We start from the raw sequence: 19,506 nt of genomic DNA, 5'->3' as shown, positions 1-19,506 counted from the left end.
CATTTCAGATGTAAAATTAATGAAGAAGGTATAGCACAGGGGTCCCAATATTGGGGTGGGGGGATAGTTTCGATAGAAAAATGAAAACAATAGCTGGGCACCTACTTTTGCAGTCATTTTAGCCAGAAGTTCTTGCAAATCCATAATTCCTTGTACCAGGCTTAAGAAGTCACTGCAGGTTGGACAGGCTCAATAAAGAAAAGAAAGGAAACAAATAAATACCATATCATCAAGTACAAAAAAGCCATAGGTTTAACAGCTTCCAGAGACCAGACATGATTTGGTTTCTCACACTGAAACAACAGCTTTTTGAATACCAAATATACATCAAAGGTCACAAGGAAACTAACAGATTCTGACATTTTAATAGAAACTAGGATTAGGAAATCAATTTGATTGTCTCGGAAAGATATCGTGGCTGTTATCACGAGCAGGCAAGCCTGGGCTTGGCTGCCCATCAGAACCGCCAGGATCCACATGGATCCGAGTGGTGTCGCAGTGCCAAACCCAACACTGAAGTCTGGCTCTTAGCTGAGGTTAAGGGTGCAAACATACCCTTAACCTGGCTGCCAGGATTGTGTGTCGGCGCGAGCTGCTTAAAGCTCATGTTGACACAGAGATGGGAGCTCAGAGCACCTGTCCCCTGGGGGAATCCCCCAATGCACTGTGGGATACCCAGAGGCTGGGATAATAAGTCCCGGTCTCAGAGCAATCCGCCTTGCTCCACACTGCACAGAGCAGTGCAGATTGTGTGGGAGCGCACTCTGCAATCCCACCAAGCATAGAACGATTGTCTGGGGAGAAGGCAAGGTTTGCGAAGCCTTACTCCTACCCATCCGCCCAGTCGGTCATGTGAATGGCCCCGTAACATATTGAAAGATACATTGATGTTATTTCATAATTGCAAAAAGTGCTGAAAACTGAAATAAGAAAACATTTGGATAAAGCAGACTGAAATCATGGGCACACATCTTCTGCAGCATTGTGAAGGTGAAAGAAGGGCTTCGCCCTCACAGAACAACAGGAGCCTAGCTGTATTAAAACTTTGCTCTGTGGGCAGAGGGGGAAGGGGAAATGATATCTGCTTCTCTTTCCTCCCTACAAAAGCCCTTTTTGTTGCCAAGAATTTGTCCTTGAGGGTCCTGAAGCCCTCAGGACATATTTATGACATCAAAAGTTGGGTTTTGGAGGGAGGGAAGTTAAGTGAAATCACTTACCCCTTCCCCTCTACCACTCTGGGCTGCAAAACAAGGCTTCAGTGCAGCTAGGCTCTTGCAATTCTGCTAGGGCAAGACCATCTTCTGCCCTCACATTGCTGTGGAAGGCATCAGCCATCATGTAAACATTAAGAAACCTATAGTTAAATTCTGAATATTGTCGGCATATGACTCAGGTTGGGGTCCTGCTGGTCAATGCAGGGAAGACTGCAATGAAGTGGCAAGACTGGCTACAGTTTTAGATAAGCCCGGGCAATGTGACTTTTGCTCAACTCACTCCCACCAGTAGGAATGCCATGCCTGCAGCTCTTCTTCCATCTCACTATTTGGACAGAGGCAGAAATAAGCTAGTAATGGCTACAGCTTGCTGCTACTGTTGACAATTATTTTCCTGGCTCCCAGCTCTATGATAACTTGCTTGCTTGCCCATGCAGGAGGGCAAGTGGATTAGTCATCAGCAATGGCAAGCAGCAAACATCTACCTTCTCTTTCTGGGTGTCGCTAGCTGATACACAGTTGTTCCTGGTTTGATTGCTCATCTATCCAGATGAGCAATGGAACAATCACCAGCAGCAAGTGGCAGCCACTTTTTCTGCCATCACAGTGTCACTATATCAAGGAGACAGAAACAGAGGGGACCAAATCCACACTATGCCAAGAAAGAAAGTTAAGGAAGCATTCAGTCAGGAATTAATAATCCAGTATGGAATTAGTAATTCCAGTGTGCTGGTGAATCAGAGGCTGACATTAGCTCAGAAACACTGGCCAACAATCAGACTAATGAAGCACTGGTACAGCAAACATGCAGCATGCATTATGTGGGAGGGCAGTTTCATCAATTTCTCTTTTCTTCTGAAGCCCACTTTCCCAAACATATGTCTCTGAACGACCTTCAGGTATTTATTTCACGAGACACTTCAGAAGCAATTGGAGACTGATGAAGATTGCCCCTCCTCTATAGTACATGCTGCACATTCACTGCACCAGCACATAATCTGCATGTGAGTATTGCATTAGACATGCTGGCAACCTTCTCCAATCTTGTACTTGGAGAAGAAAGTGAGGATTTTGAAAACCCAATCTCAAAGAAGAGGTCAGCTTAAAACTCCACAACTTTCCAGCACTTGAAGTTCACAATCTCGATCCCTTCCCCTCCAAGCCCCCCAAATAAACTCTCCATTTCCTTTACTTATTTGTCACTCCCTGGCTGTGACAATGAGAGATGATGAAGTTCTTTTCTTTCCCTATCTCCCAGAATATGGAGGCAGGAGTGGTTATTTTTTCTTTGTGTCGCTGCAAGTGGACAGAAGTGTCGGACGCACGTGCGCACATTGCACCTAATACTTCCAGCCACTTCTGGCCAAAGAGGAGGAAGGGGTGGCAGGGAGGTACACTGCCGTCCCGAATGCTTTTACCAAAACCGAGCACCGGTGGGGGGAAGCGGGGGGAGGGGTAAGTGCACCCTCCCCCATCCTCAAAGCAAGACCCCCCGCTCCCTCGCGTCACCCCTGCTTGGTTCCGTGCACTACTCAATGGTCCCTTCCTAGCAGCAGTAGTGACTGAGAGTGGGAAGGATTTTTTTTCTCTTGACCACTGCCACATTACCCTGGTGTGCTGTAAAGCAGAAGAAGCTGCAGCAGTACAAATACTGGGGAGAGGGTTTTTACTTCTCTCTCTTTGTTGCACTTGAGTACTGTTCCTTAGTGTAACAGGCAGAATATTAACTTTGGGACTTGGAACCGTCTTTCCAAGGGTTCTGATTGCAAGTCCCAGGATGAAGTTAATGTTATGCCTAGTGGGTGATAAAGCAGGGAGTGACCACCACCACCCCCCGCCTTCGAACCTCAAATGCACCTGGTGTTCGAACGTGTTCAGAGGCCCATAAAAGGGCCTCCAAATGAATTCATGCACATCCCTACCAGTGAGTAAAAAGAAGGGAGTTATTTCAGTGTGGAGGTTGCTTGAAGGATGAGTTGTCTACCAGGTCTGCCATTTTCCAAGCCTTGAATTGGTTTGGGAAACATGCTGATTTCTTTTGGATTTTAGAAGGAAGAAATCAGGTCATCTTTGAGCCAATTTGACGCAAGAAGGGATGAGAGTTTTGCTCATTCCTACTTTGTGTTATGTACTAAGTATTATTCACAATTTTTTTTTAAAAAAAAGCTGTAACCATGTCTAGCTTGGAAGTGGGGCCAGAAGTCCCACTTGATGAGCCACTCATCCTAAGAAGACAAATGCTGAAACTGTGATGACAGGCACTTCCGTGATTGGCAGCCTGGGGCAATTCAGACTGCCAAACATGGAAGTTCTGCCATCACAGTTGTGCCGTGTGCCTCTGCAAACAACTGCCACTGCAACTGTGAGTGGCACTGGTGATGAGCCAGGTGGGACCTCTGGCCCCACATTCAACACTGCACATGTTACAGTGGGGGGGGGGAGGTTTAAACATGTGAATAGAGCTATAGTATTGCATGAAAATTCAAGACACTTAGAACTTAGAACACTTAGACTCTTAAAACACTTTAAACCACTGCTAACTTGGCAAAGGAGGCACCTTATAATGTGGTGATTCTTTTTATTTAGCAGAGGGAGAGTGACTGGCCCTTTCCACCCCCAGCACAGTACCTCCAGTGACTGTTGCTGGTGTCTATCTTATGTTTCTTTTAGATTGTGAGCCCTTTGGGGACAGGGATCCATCTTATTTATTTATTATTCCTCTGTGTAAACCGCCCTGAGCCATTGTTGGAAGAAAACCGTATAGAAATTGAATTTATTATTATTTGTATTATTATTATTAACAACAACAAGTTCTAACTGGAATAGAAAATGTTATGAATCAATTCATTCTTAATGATATGTACTTATAATATATACGAATCACATGAAATATCTGCTTTAGAAATATGTGCTCACATAGTTATTAAATGCAACTAGAATAGGGGGCTGCCAAACAATGGAAAGTTAATCCTTTTCCATCATTAAAGAAGTGGTGTGAAAGAGTCTTGGAACTATCGACAGTAGAAAAATGGACACATCAATAGAGTTTGTCAAAAGTAAAGACATGGCAAAGAAATTTAACACGAAGTACCTTTCCCAAAAAATCTAGTAATACAGTACAAAACATAAATATTAGCTATTTTGCTTATATTAAAAGTTTTGAATAATGCTGCTTGAATTCAGTTTTTCAAATAATGTATATTTATATTTTATTTAATCATTGGAATTAAGTAGCATTATTGTTAGTAGGTATTATCTTTGTGCCACCTGATGTTGTGCTAGAGTGTTATTTTGTACTCAATAATATTATTAAAAAAACAGAACTAGACTGAGATTGGGAGAGCAGTAATATCAAAAGCAGGTCACTCTTACAATAAAACTTCACACTGGTATTTGGAGCCAAAGTTTATGTCTTTCCAGAAACACACTTTGCTTTTGTGAAGGAGGCCTCCTGAGACTTAAGCAACTTGTTTCAGATAAGAGCTCCTGTTCATCTGTGCCAGCCTTCCAAAGCATATTTTTCTAGACACCATTTGCCTATAGCTGACTCTTCACTGAGACATTAGAAAGCCCACCTGACACTCCTCCTGGGTTCTATGATCTCTCCGTTGCATTAATGTATACTATGAGCCAAGCTGCATGATAAGCTCATTATTCAAGAAGACCCCAGTTTCAACATTCAGTTTCAACATTCAAAGCACTATTCAGATAAATTAAACATAATTTATAAATGTAAATATACATTGTAACTTACTGCGATTGAGATTAGGACATTGTGTTATATATCCATTAGGCATAAAGATGATTTTCACATCTTGAATGATACCCTTTGTAACAGAAGAGATAGCTGGTAATATAGATTATAGTCATACAATTAAAATTGTACAAAGTCACTCACAAATACCTGTTGATAGGCATGACAAATTAACACAATCATACCGATTTACAAAGCCAGAACCCATCACCCCTTAATGTTAAAACACATACATATCAGAATGAATTAGTAAATACATGCCTTTTTTTCAATAGAAATACGTTCTCGTGACTCACGAGTCAATGAACCTCAATAGTCTTGGATCCCAGAAACAGGTTTGTCAAATGCTGAAGTTTAAGTACTTTTAATGTCCCATTTATATTGGTGGAAGTTTTACACACTAGTTTAAACCTTCCCCTTTGAAGGTGAGGCCCTTTGGGACTCAAATTGCTTATGTTTTATCAGACTGTGCCCCTATTTAATATCACATTTAAAATGCTTTTAAAAACACATAACTGGTAAGAGAAATAGAAAAAAATATTCCTTTTTGGGGAGATAAATCTGGCTTATAACTAAAGTTGGAGGTGAGGGAGAGAGACAATGTGGAGCCAGATGATGACAACTCTGATGTGCAACTCCAAATACAAGTCCCAATCTAGAGTGGCTACTAATAGATATAATATACTATTTTTGTTGGAACTGAAGCACCTGAACTGTGCAACAGATTGTGGCCAGTGTAAAAAAAATTATAAACAATGATAAAAGTTAAGAAGGCAGGTCTACCATTGAGTTATTCCCCACCCCAACTCCTGTCCCCCCACCACCCTGCAATCATGCTGAATCCTCTTTCATCGTGATTACATCAATTCACCATAATTCTTTGGACAGCTCTTTCCACCCTCCTGTTGACTACCCTATTTTCAGTGTGGTTTATGGGAAAACTGCATCTTAAAGCCAAATGACTCTTCTCTTATAAAATCAAGCCTTATGCAAATAACATTTGTTAATGTTAATGAAAGATGAAGCTCCTTCCTGAAAGCTCCTTAGAGGCCAGATTAATTTGGATAGACCTGCTGAACTCAAATGTTTTACACAGTATAACTCTGAAATTTGAAATACAAACTATCTCACTGCCGTCTTATGAGAAAGAATATATCTGATTTTTAAAATTAAGTGCATTGTCAAGGTTAGCCTTCAACAATGAAAATATTGTCCTTGTAGGAAACTACAGCAATTTTTTCCAGTTAAAATGCAACAGAATTGATGCCTTAGAACAGATGGAGGATATCGTATCTTGCTCAGAATACTGAGCTTATGCTATGAATAAAATATAGGCTGTACTGCTTCAAGCTTTGCAAATGCAGCAACATTTAACATTTATGTGTTCGTTTTCAAAGACAGCAGAAGGTAATCACCAAGCACCATTTCCCACTTGTTATTTCAAGATGAAATATTAACTGAAAATATTAATGGCAATAACCAGATCAAACTGCCTATACTATGGAACATTTTAAAAGCTTTTCATCACTACGAATAATGACGCCATTGGAATAGTGAGGGATGTCATTGTCACTGGTAGGAGTAACCTATGAAGAATAATTAATATACTTTCAAATATGATGGCTGGTGACCAGTCAATCCAGCTGAAGCACAAACACACCCCAACATACATGGCTGTGTAAAATAAGCCTGTGTTTAAGATTAAACTCCTGTTGATTTGCCCTGCTGGCTTCTAGCCTCAGTATATAAACACCTAACAGTATGTTATGTTTTTATGTTAGAAGTATATGGAATACAGTGTCCATTAAAAAAAAACAAAAAACCACTACCCAAGGTTGGCTGTTAGCACATTGTGAATAAATGTTGAATCTGTTTAGCATTCTAACCCAGAAAAGGGCAACAGTAACACGTAGCACAGCTAGTATGCTATCCACAGGTCAGTTATCTGCTCACTCATTGCTTCTAAACCTTGAACTGCACACTTTTAAATTGTGTTATTTTCTTGTTATGCAGGTTAATTAGTTATTTAACAAACAGCTAATTTTTACTCCTTGCCTCACTATTTTTAGATAGTGGGTGTACACATGCAAAACATAGCTTTCAAGAAGAATTAGACTACCAGAAAGAAATGCTTGCAAAGGGGAAAGTCAGGCTACAGTCTATGGTTTGCCTTTAACTTCACTGAATCATGACAGCAAAACCTACATTAATATCCATTTCTATTCACTGGCTGACATCATGACTAAGGACGTGTATGCGAAAATAGGGTCTGTAGGCACCCAGCAGCACCACTCACGAACTCTAACTGTTCTCCTGTGCCCAACAGGACTAAAACTCCAGAGAGCTTCCCGTCCTCTGGAAGTACTTCCTAAGAGCAGAAAAGCGTCACTCATACTCCACAATGTGTTTGCAATCTTACTAAGCACTTCCAGAGTTCAGAGTGTGCTCTGGGCTCTGAGTCCTCTTGTGCAACAGCACAAGTGCAGGACTACAGGGAAGTTGCACAAGTGCTGCTGCTGTGGGCCTGCAGAACCTACTTATACATGTGCTTCATTAGGATATCAACCACTATTATGTGAGGAATTGGCTAAGATCTTAACTGCACAGATTACTTGCAATGTGCAAGCCATCTTGTTATGCAACATCATACAAATCACTACTGTGGAAAATTCACCTCCAGAAAACGAGCATATGGTTCAGAGCCAAGATCACAAATGTACAAGTGTAAATACACTACAGCAGGAGAACAAAGAATGGACAGATGAGAAAAGTCAGCAGGAACATTACGAGAAAAATGTGTCAAGTATCTTCTCTGTGTGCTTTACTGCATTTGCCTCATGCCTGCTCGCCTGGGCAAGCAGTTATGTGACAAACTGAAACTGTCCTTCCTTTCCCATCTGCTGCCTTCCCCACTGTTAACTTTGGTACCTAAGGATCAACTACACATGAAACTCAATCGCATCAATGTTTATCCCTGCAGCTTAAAAAAAAAAAAAGCAGAGTAGCTACAGAAAGCTGTACTCTGAGTGAAAAATCATGTGGAAGAGCCTTTTAACTCTTTCCCTGTCTATTTTTCTAAGTCACCTTTTAAGCTGCTTTTTGCCCCATGTGCCCCCCCCCGCCCACCACCACCCCGGTTAAAAAAGGGCTTGTGAAGATGGTAGGGAAAGGAGATCACCACCAAAGAAATAAGTAGATCAGACCCCTCAGACCAGTGAGGTGTATTTATTTTGGCCAGATGAGTTTCAAGGGAGTCCTTTTTCAAGGGCACTTTCTGAGCTTGATTCATACTGTTGTGGAAAGAGGGCTAAAACCATGCTTTGAAACTCTGCCACTACTATACCAAGCTCACTGCTCTTGGAAAATGACTTTCTAAAATGCAATAGACAAAAATAAAGGGTCTCCTCTTCTCCTGATTTGTTTGGTACGAAAAGGTTAAGTGCCCCCTTACATCATCCTCGATTCTGGGTATTAAACAAAAAACAAAGCGAGGGAAATGTCACCTGCTCCTAAGCTGCCTGCTCCATTTTCACAAAGCCAAAAACAATAGCAGCAAAGACCTGTATATGATTGGGCGGTGGTGGGGGAATATCCCTCCTCCCTTCAGAAAAGGAGCAGGAACAAGAGCTGCAGGCAATGACTGGAAGGATGGTAAGCAGAAAGTGATAAGGGAAAAGGGATAAGCAGCCACTGCAAAAATTATTTACAAAGCTGCTATACTACAGCCCTCCTCACTAGTTGCCTTCCTAATATTCACTGAAATGGAGGCAAGCACGCAGGCTAGCCATGTCCCCTGCATCAATACACCCGCTGGTCATACTCCCTGATAATCTCTGTATCAGTGCTTGACTGCAAAGAGCTGGAAAGGGGAGTTCCTCTGCATCAGCACTGTGCTCTGCAGCAAACACTAAATGTGGAAATATCCAGGGCTATGGTCATTAGCAACACGTACTCTCTTCCTCACATGTTCAATAAACTGGAATACAAATTGCATGTTGCACTGCTAGGATACAGTCCAGAGACCATGTTAAATTTATTTGGACTTTACAAACATAATCTCGTTTTGTGTCTTGTGTCATAATCTCTTCTTGTGTACTTTAGTCTGATAGTTCTGTTTAGGTAACCCACAGATCACACCAGGCTGATCCTGACTACTGCAGGCCTCTTCTTCTTTACCTCAAACTCCACACCTTCAATTACAAATTTCCTACATGGATAAGTAGCATTATTTGTCATGTGAGTCCTTACAAGAAAACAGTAAAAATGCAAAAGCCAATAAAATCCATAATTAATATGTAGCATAGTCAGTGACGCAATTACGTGGACAAATCTGGATCACCAACAGTTCATAATAATACCAAATTCCATCCTTTTAAAAAGACATGAGGGAGTCAATCATATGGATTTCCCTTGGTAAGGGATTTACAGCAAGAACAATCACAAGAAATCTTGGTTCCACAATCAAGGGAGCTCCAGTCCTTCAAAGCTTTGAATAATGAGGATACGCTAGTCAGGAAAGATTTTAATGCCCAAGAGCGAACAAACAGGAAGACGAAGGGATTCTGTCGTCCCAAGCCATTTAGGGCTTAAACAGTCAAAACTAGCAATCTATAATTAAGACTAATGGTGCAGATTTGGAAATTTGATGCTCTTCTATGAGGACTGTGGCCTGTAGATTTTAGTTTTAACATATATTCTGAGTGAAGCTTCTTTTGCCACTCAAAGGAGAGAAGGCCTTACAGAAGTAGATGAGTCTTGCAAGAGAAGTCATGTCAGGTAGTTAGAGCTCTCCTGTCATCTATTTCCAGTCTAGAGGTTTTTTCCAGCTATTGAAAAGGCTCATCCTTAGACACTCCCTCACATTTTTGCTTTGGTTTTTTGATCTTTGTTTTGCTTTTTACTTTTACTTTTTTATTTGTGTGTTCTGACATGGATATCTATATTATTAATTCACTTGGCCAGACCATGGGGATGCATGTCTTAGTGGTGGAACTCTCACAACACGCTGCGAGAGTTCCCAGCGAGCTCTGGCAGTTGAGTGAAGAAAATGGCGGCAGGCTGTGGCAGTGGGTCGCAAAACGGCCTGAGGAAGCAGCCTGTCCTGGCCGCCAGGAGGAAGCAACCCAGCCTGTCCTGTCCTGGCAATGGGGAGCAGGTGGCGGCGAGGGGACGGCCTGGCCCTGGCGAGAAGAGAGGACACGAGGCACCAGCAAGAGGAGAAGGAATGGTGGAGTGACAGAAGGCCTGGAAAGCAGGAATGGGGAATGGACGATGGTGGAAGCGGAGGGAAGCGACGGAAAGACTGGAAAGCCAGCCAGAAACTGTGGCCTGGGAGCGGGGGGAGAAGCAGGCTTGGGGGGTGGGGACCGAGTGGGTCGGAAGGCTTGGGGGGTGGGGATCGAGTGGGTTGGAAGGCTTGGGGGGGACCGGACGGAGTGGGTCGGAAGGCTTGGGGGGGACCAGACGGAGGGGGTCGGAAGGCTTGGGGGGGACCGGACGGAGGGGGTCGGAAGGCTTGGGGGGGACCGGACCGAGTGGGTCGGAAGGCTTGGGGGGGACCGGACCGAGTGGGTCGGAAGGCTTGGGGGGTGGGGACCGAGTGGGTCGGAAGGCTTGGGGGGTGGGGACCGAGTGGGTCGGAAGGCTTGGGGGGTGGGGCCCGAGTGGGTCGGAAGGCTTGGGGGGGGCCGGATGGAGTGGGTCGGAAGGCTTGGGGGGGACCGGATGGAGTGGGTCGGAAGGCTTGGGGGGGACCGGATGGAGTGGGTCGGAAGGCTTGGGGGGGACCGGACGGAGTGGGTCGGAAGGCTTGGGGGGGACCGGATGGAGTGGGTCGGAAGGCTTGGGGGGGACCGGACGGAATGGGTCGGACTGGACGGAGTGGGTCGGAAGGCTTGGGGGGGACCGGACGGAGTGGGTCGGAAGGCTTGGGGGGGACCGGACGGAGTGGGTCGGAAGGCTTGGGGGGGACCGGACGGAGTGGGTCGGAAGGCTTGGGGGGGACCAGACGGAGTGGGTCGGAAGGCTTGGGGGGGACCGGACGGAGTGGGTCAGAAGGCTTGGGGGGGACCGGAGTGGGTCGGAAGGCTTGGGGGGGACCGGAGTGGGTCGGAAGGCTTGGGGGGGACCGGAGTGGGTCGGAAGGCTTGGGGGGGACCGGAGTGGGTCGGAAGGCTTGGGGGGGACCAGACGGAGTGGGTCGGAAGGCTTGGGGAAGTTTACTACCGCACAGATGCTCTGTGTGGGATCAGTTAGTTGTACTTAGTACTCAGACATAAGTTCTATTCTGAAATATGAATGGTCAACACACATACAATGCTGTGTTTTTCAAATCTTCTAGATGAATTATTCATGAAGTTAGAGTGTGGAAGAAGAAACAAACTCAGATCAGATGCTTTCTTCAATCTGTTTGTTCTTCACACACTTCACCATCCACCTTGAGGAAAAATTCTGCACAGACCAACACCCCCCTCTTCCAACTACAGGAGAACCTTATTACTTGCGGAGGTTCCATTCCTCGCCTACTACCACGAACAACAGAACTATGAGTAATGAGGCATTAAAGCAATAGGAAAAGGGTGGTTAGGTTCCAGATGGAGAGAAAACAACGAAAAAAAGGCAAAACTGGGGGGGGGGAAATGGCCAGGGGGAAAAACCAGCTACAAAACATACTGTGGCATGCTCTATGAGGATGTGCTTATGTACAGGAATCCCCTCAAAATGATTAAATGGAACATCTGAGGGAGTCGGGTGTAGGAGGCATTGCTTTGCAGTGGTTCCACTCCTCTCTCTTGGGCAGATTCCAGATGGTGTCGCTTGGAGACTGTTGCTCTTCAAAACTTGAGCTTTTGTATGGGGTCCCTCAGGCCTCCATATTGTCTCCAATGCTTTTTAACATCTACATGAAACTGCTGGGAGAGATCATCTGGGGATTTGGTGCTGGATGCTATCAGTACACTGATGACACCCAAATCTATTTCTCCAGGTCAACTTCATCAGGAGAAGACATATCCTCCCTGAATGCCTGCCTGGAGACAGTAATGGGCTGGATGAGGGATAACAAATTGAGACTGAATCCAGACAAGATTGAAGTACTTGTTGTGCAGGGTCATTACTCGGGAAACAATATTGACCTGCCTGTTCTAGATGGGGTCACACGTCCTCAGAAGGAACAGGTACACAGATTTGGAGTGCTTCTGGATTCATGCTGGTAAACTCCAGACTTGATTACTGCAATGCGCTCTATGTGGGGCTGCCTTTGTATGTAATCTGGAAACTACAAGTAGTACAGAACGTGGCAGCCAGGCTGGTCTCCGGGTCATCTCGAAGAGACCATATTACTCCTATATTACAGGAGTTACACTGGCTGCCAATAGGTTTCTGGGCAAAATACAAAGTGTTGTTTATAACCTATAAAGCCCTAAACAGCTTAGGCCCACGGTATTTAAGAGAGTGACTTTTTCTGCACGATCCCCATCGTCCATTGCATTCATCAGGGGAGGCCCAACTGTGGCTATCTTCAAGTCGTTTGGTAGCCTCTCAGGGACGGACCTTCTCAGTTGTCGCTCCGAGACTTTGGAATGCACTTCCCGCTGACATAAGACTCTCCCCATCTCTAGCAGTTTTTAAAAGATCTTTGTAGACTCGTCTTTTTAACCAGGCCTTTTAGCTTTTGTAATTTTAAATATTGTAAATTGTTTTTGTTTTTAGGCAGCTTTTTGGAGTTTTAATTGATTTTAATATTTTGTGCTTTTGTATTGTTTTATTATTGTGAACCGCCCCGAGACTTTGCTTTGGGGCAGTATAGAAATGTAATTAATAAATAAATAAATAAATATGCCTCTGAAAACCTCAAAAAAGCATGGGGCGAAGTCCTCTTTCTTGAAATGTGCCACAAAACAGCTCCTCCTGCTGGGCTCTTTTAGACAAAATGGTGGCTGGAAGAGACCCCCCACAGTCACTTCCTGCCCTCTAGAAATCTCCGATATGTCAGTTTTAACTCTTTCATGTTTATTATTTATTTATTTGACAAATTTACATGCCACCCAGAACTCACATATCTGGGTGGTTGACAATTTTTTAAAAAATCCACAGATAATGGGAAAGCATATCTATTAGACACCCCGTGGATATGTAGAACCGCAAATAGCAGTTCGGCAAATAACAAGGTCCTACTGTACTATAATCTGGAAAAAATTTACTGAGTCTTGTGGAAGATCCAAGTCTGATGGCAGAAGAGCTCTGCCATATATTAGGAACTGTGTATAATTACCCTTTACAAAACCAGACCTTTTTCTTTTCAACAAAAAGCAGATAAAACTACCAATAAAATTCCACAAGGAGCTAATCAGCATAAGGAAAAAAATCTGAATTTGACCCTTAATAATAAAAGGTCATAGTCTCTTTGCATAAGATTTCCCACAACATGTGAAAGGGCAAGAGTACATTATATCTCCAAGTATGCATTAATGCTACCATTTTTAGAGGATTTTTTCCCCTTAAGAACAAAAGCAGAAGATACACTGGGAAACATATTAGCAAATTATACAATTACATTCCTAATAGATTTGAAATAACTATTATTAGTGCAATGTTCATAATACTATTCAAAGCTTTTAAGATACAATGTCTAGCACAATTCCACTGCAGATACAAAAGAAAAATACTAATTCTTTTTTTAACACTCTTATTTCCCTGTAGATCTCTGTTTACATTGAGGAAAATAGAGTTTTTGTATGCTAAAACACTGAAACAAATTGCTTTGAAAAGAAAAAGGGAGTCCTGCTGAGCATGTAAATATAGGGACAATGGATGTGTGCTGCTTACAAAGTACCAATATCATAAGCTTTTGCAGTGAGTAACAACAAAAAAGTAAGGTTTCTGAAACTCACAAGCAAGCTTTAAAAAAACCACAACCAATTATGTATTTCTGTTCTGCAGACAGTAAAATATTCAGGCATCCATAGAGCAAAGAAAGGCACTTGTCGACTTTCATTATGATCAATAAAAACTGGCAGCCCATTATCATATCATTAGCTACCCTGCTGTTTCCAAAAAATTTAATGCATAGAAATATTAATATATAAGTGCATAATATCCCTCAGTCCCTAAACTCTCTGGCTGTCTGTATCAAATAAGACTTAAAAGATGGGCAAAACCAATACAACTCCTTTTTTTTTTTTTTACAACTTTCTGTTTTCTTTTTACTGTGTGCCCATAAACATATGTTTACCATCTGCAGAATTACAGGAAGCAGCTGAGGTTAAAAAACCTAACAGCTGTAGAATAAAATAATGCTATCAATTTCACTACACAGTGACAGCTCAGCTCTTAGGCAGAGAAATCAAGTCCAGGTAAGGAATCATTCCTCCACCTTCAATCAAAGGGGGGGGGGGAAGAGGCATGAAAATTATCTACAGCATATTAAAACCTATTGTAATATTCTTGCTGGTTAATATTGTGTTTTGCTCTTCTGTCTTGTTTGCTCAAAGCCACTTACATCATCACTATTACCACCATGCCCGAATAGTGTCACCAACCATCTTAGTTATTAAATATTCCACAAGCAATCCGAGTGGTGTCAGTTATCTAAGGGCAAAACATGTTAATCTCAACAAAATGCAGGTATTACTACTAGCATATGGACTACTTCACAAAGGATGTTCCTGTATTTACAGATCTCAATAAGACCAAATCCATCAATGCCTTTGCCCAAAAGCAAGACCATGTACATAGCAGTTTGCCACAGATCAACCCCATATAACCCAGCCATGAATATCTCAAGAGCAGAGAGCAGGTGTACTGCCAAAGGTACTTACAGAGCATTCGTGCCAGATGCCTTATATAAGTAAGCCATGCACAATATGTTCTGTTGCTTTAGGTCAAGTCAACACATTAACACTTACAGAGATGAGCAATTAGGGACTAGCTTCTGGTTGGAAAAGGTGACAAAGGGCGTTGGCTACTCAGCTACAGGCAGGTTTGGAGGAAGCATTATCTGGACCCTTTTCAAACTGGTTTCTGAGAAGGCTATTTAGACTGCCTTGATTGGACACACACACACCAATGAAGTGCCAGTCTTTCTATGAAATGCCAATGAATGGGTATTTTAAGAGGCAGAGAATGATTTACATATTGTCTACCCTTTGCTGTAAGCTTACCTTAAAGAAGCCATGTTTCCTTTTACGTTGACCAAACCACAAATTGCTTCCAGGAGTCAAATTAGTTTCTGGAGGATCGATAACACGCTCATAAATCCTGTAGAAAAAAGCGCTTCTATTAGACAAAAAAAAGGGTTGTTTTCATTTTGATTAAAATTATAGAATACTTTAAATATAGTTTTCATTTGTGAAATAAAATATATAAATAAGCTGCAATCCAAGGTAATATGTAAACATATATCTCCCATTTCTAATTTTACAATTGAAAGTTGGGAGTGAAAATCAGATGTTCAGATACAGATAAAATACAGATATCAGTGGAGGATTACAGATCATGATGATATATGGCAATAAGAAGATCTCATTTAAGATGAGATATCTCACAATGTACATGTTCATGTAAGAAAAATAAGGTCATAAGCGCTATTGTACAAGATATTCAAAGATGTTAAGGAAAAGCTATTTCTGAAAGAGTAAGTGTTAAAGGATAACAATTGCAATACAAAATACTCAACACAGTGTCTTATCTTGAGAATTCTGAAATACCAAGAAGAGCAGCGAAGAATAGTTATTATATTTACAAGTGGAGAAAATAGGTATGTAGTGGAAATGGCAAGAACAAAGCAACAGAATGAAGTAAAATCTTCATTCATCCACACTCTGCTTCCTTTTCCTAATTACAATTTATTTATTTAAACAATTTATATTTCACCTTTCCATTCAAAATCTGTCTGTGATTTTGCTAAGCCATGCTCAGTGTGGTTTAATAAAACCAAAGTACAATAAAATCAACACAATACAAAACAAAGTTGAACAGCAGCAAACATCCAGAAGTATTGAGATGCCTTTCTGAGTACCCTTCCTCTGGCAGAAATATGTAGCTGGGAAGGGTGGCAGTGGCAGATCTATAAGAGAGTGGTTGGGGTCCATAAACAGGAGTTGTCCAGGGCCTAAAAGGAGAGGGGGTTGCTAAGGAGGCTCCCCAAATCGCACGAGGGGAGAGGGAAGACCAGAGACCTCATTTGCTGTGGGGTGTCCTGCTCATCCCACTATTCATCACCCGCCCCCCACTCACTTCCGGTCTCCGTAGCCCTGACAACCACAATAACCACAGCTGACTGTGTTCTTTGCTGGCTGTCGCACAGTATAGATTTGTTTGTTTGATTTCTATACCACCCTTCCAAAAATGGCTTAGGGTGGTTTACATTAAAAACAACACTAAAATCAATTAACTGTTAAAATCAAAAACTGTAAAAACATATAACCATTATTAAAACAATTAAAACAGTTTTTAAAACCAGTCCAAATCTTTATGGTTTAAAAACAGTTTAAAAACCATGGAAGGTCAGGCCAAACAGATAGGTCTTAAGGGCTCTCCTGAAGGCCAGTAATGAACGGAGATTACAGACTCAGATGCCAGGAGTGCATTCCACAGCCCAGGAGCCTCTGAGCTGACACAGACGTATTGGTGGCAACTGAAGACGGACCTCCTCAGATGACCATAATGTGCAGTGGGGATAGTACCGAAGAGGGCGCTCTCTAAGATAACCCAGACCTAAGCCATTCAGGGCTTTAAAGGTAATAACCAGCACTTTGTATTTTGCCCAGAAACATATCGGTAGCCAGAGAAGCTGTTGCAAAACGGGCATAATATCGTCTCTCCAGATTGCCCCAGAGACCAATCTGGCTGCTGTATTTTGAACTAACTGACGTTTCTGAACTATGTACAAAGGCAGCCCCACATAGAGCACATTGCAGTAGTCAAGCCTGGAAGTTACCAGCTGATGCACCACTGTTTTGAGGTCATCCTCTTCAAGGAATGGCTGCAGCTGTCGAATCAGCCAAAGCTGATAGAAAGTACTCCTGGCCATAGCCTCCACCTTAGATACGAGGGTGAGGCCTGGGTCTAGGAGTACTCCCAAGCTGTGTACCTATTCCTTCCAAGGGAGTGCAACCCCATCCAGCACACCAAATCTCCTGATAACCTCCCGCAGCAGTTTCATGTAAATATTAAAAAGCATTTGTAAGAGAATAAGGAACTCCATATAACAGCTCCCATTTTAAGGAGCAGCTGTCACCAAGCTCCACCATCTAGATAATTAGTTTCCTCCAAAACCGCCCGGAGCTCGTTGGCCACCACCCTCTCAATCACCTTGCCCAACCAAGGGAGATTGGAGACTGGCTTATAACTATCCATCGCTAAGGGGTCCAAGGAAGGCTTCTTAAGAAGTGGTCTAACCATTGCCTCCTTCAAACAAGGAGGCACCCTCCCCTACCTCAGCAATGCATTTAAGATATTAACCAGGCCACCTCCAACAATCTCCCTGCTAGATAGAAGCAACCAAGATGGGCAAGGATCCAGAGAACAAGTGGTAGGTTGCACTGCCCCAAACAGCTTGTCCACATCCTCAGGAGTCCCAGATTGAAAATGATCCAACCTAATACTGCAACAGGATTGCTGGACAGCTCCTTCATAGACCCTGCAGAAGTAGTGGAGTCCAAGTCGGCCTGAATACAGGAGATTTTGTCTGCAAATAACCCATTAAAAGAGTCACAACAGAATGTTTCCAGGGACTGATTTAAGGCAGAAGGAGCAGAAATTAAACTCCTCATAACCCGGGATAGCTCTGCCAAACGCGAACCTGCGGATTCAATGTGCACAGACCAAAATCTTTTTTTTTTTTTTTTGCAGCACACACATAAGCCTTTAAATGGGTCCTGTGCTGCATCCTGTCAGATTCAAGCTGAGTTCTCCTCCACTTGCATTCCAGTTGCCTACCCAGCCGCTTCAGCCCCTGCAACTCCTCAGTATATCAAGAGACCATTTTAGAAGCAGACTGGAAGGGACCATAAGGAGCAATCATGTCTACTGCCATGTTGAGTTCCCTGTTCCAGTTTTCCAATAGGGCATCAACAGAATCACCAGCCGCACCTACATCAAAACCCTCCAAGGCTTTTTGAAATCTTGCTGGGTCCAGCAGCCTTTTTGGACTGACAATTCTAATAGGTCCACCACCCTGAAAGGGTGGATTGTGGCTGTGAAACCAACCTTAACCAGGTAGTTATCTGTCCATGACAAAAGGGAAACCACCGGATCCTCCACCCATGGAACACGCCCTCCCCCCAATCCGAAAAAAAGACTAAATTGAGTGTGTGGCCAGCAACATGAGCTGGTTCAGAAACTAATTGGGATAGACCCATAGTTGTCATGGCCGCTATGAACTCCTGAGCCGCACCAGACAAGCCAGTCCCAAAGTAGATACCGAAGTTCCCCAGCACCAAAAGTCTAGGAGACTCCAACACCAAGTCTGCGACCAGCTCCGTCAGCTCAGTTAGGGAGTCAGTTGGGCAGCGGGGTGGACGGAACACCAAGAGAATCCCCAATCTATCCCTGGTACCCAGCCTCAAAAATATGCACTCAATATGTCAGCTGTCTCACAGGCGCCCTGGTAAGGGAGATGGTATTCTTATGGACCACAGCCACTCAACCCCCCAACCCCCGCCCACTTCCCCTAGCCTGCTCCACAACAGAGTAGCCTGTTGTGAAAAGCTGAGCCCACACTGGACCACTTACCTCCCCCAGCCAGGTCTCGGTTATACATATCAGGTCAGCTCCCTCATCCACGATCAAGTCATGGACAATTTCAGTCTTATTCTGAACTGACCTGGAATTGCAGAGGAGCGAGGCCAAGTTCTGTGGGTAGTTGGAGCTGCTCCCCGAGGCCTGAGAGTTGACAAGGCAGTTGGAAGTGGGAAAAGTTACTAAATTACTGGTAAGTAATTTAGCTAGGAACAGGGCCATGTCATCATCATAAAATGCCACAGCTAGTAAAAGGTGGAAGGGCCTAAGGAAGCTGAGAGAGCAGCAAGTGAGAGCAGGGGTGGCCCCAACCCACCACAAAAATCTGACATGGGCCGCCACCAATGGGGAGAAGGACATTCTCCATGGGAGCACCCAGACTGTGAAATTCCATGCCATTCCACAACATTTGGCCTGCCTTCAAAGACGTCATTGATTCATCACAGAAGGGGTTAGATTAGGCCTGCACAACTCAAGGCCTGTTGGCTGGATCCAGTCCATGGGGCTTTTTTTTGCTGACCCCAGGGAATATCCTGCAGCAACAGTAGGAGCCATGAGATGGTCTTGGTTTGCCCTATTGATGCATAGCAGCAGCTCATTGCCATTGGCCCCTTGAGACCAGATGAGATGCATGTGGCAGCAATGGGCCAGTTTGCGAGTTCGCTAGGTGCTGCTGCAGCATCAGTCAGGCATAGGAAGAGTTCACCTGAGGATTACTCTTTCCCTCTTCTCCAAGGTGGGCCCACCTTCTGTCCTCTCCAGAAGATGACTTAAAACACCATCCTATGCACATTTACT

The 19,506-nt window shown here is 43.5% G+C and overlaps 1 protein-coding gene across 7 annotated transcripts in view; it reads right to left on the bottom strand.

Annotated features, from left to right (window-relative positions):
* The window catches only part of NELL1 (neural EGFL like 1), a 768,366-nt gene that overhangs the window by 540,140 nt on the left and 208,720 nt on the right, over window positions 1-19,506 (bottom strand). For all 7 annotated transcript variants that reach the window (XM_053266636.1, XM_053266637.1, XM_053266634.1 and 4 more), the window contains exons 5-7: window positions 15,129-15,225; window positions 4,969-5,041; window positions 106-188 (exon numbers count right to left, since the gene is read on the bottom strand). In XM_053266636.1, the coding sequence (XP_053122611.1) occupies window positions 106-188; window positions 4,969-5,041; window positions 15,129-15,225 (253 nt within the window). The remainder of the gene's footprint in view (window positions 1-105; window positions 189-4,968; window positions 5,042-15,128; window positions 15,226-19,506) is intronic.

This window comes from Hemicordylus capensis, chromosome 1 (genome assembly GCF_027244095.1).
Source record: "Hemicordylus capensis ecotype Gifberg chromosome 1, rHemCap1.1.pri, whole genome shotgun sequence".
Taxonomy (NCBI): Eukaryota; Metazoa; Chordata; class Lepidosauria; order Squamata; family Cordylidae; genus Hemicordylus; species Hemicordylus capensis.
This window is presented reverse-complemented; position numbering and strand designations above follow the sequence as displayed.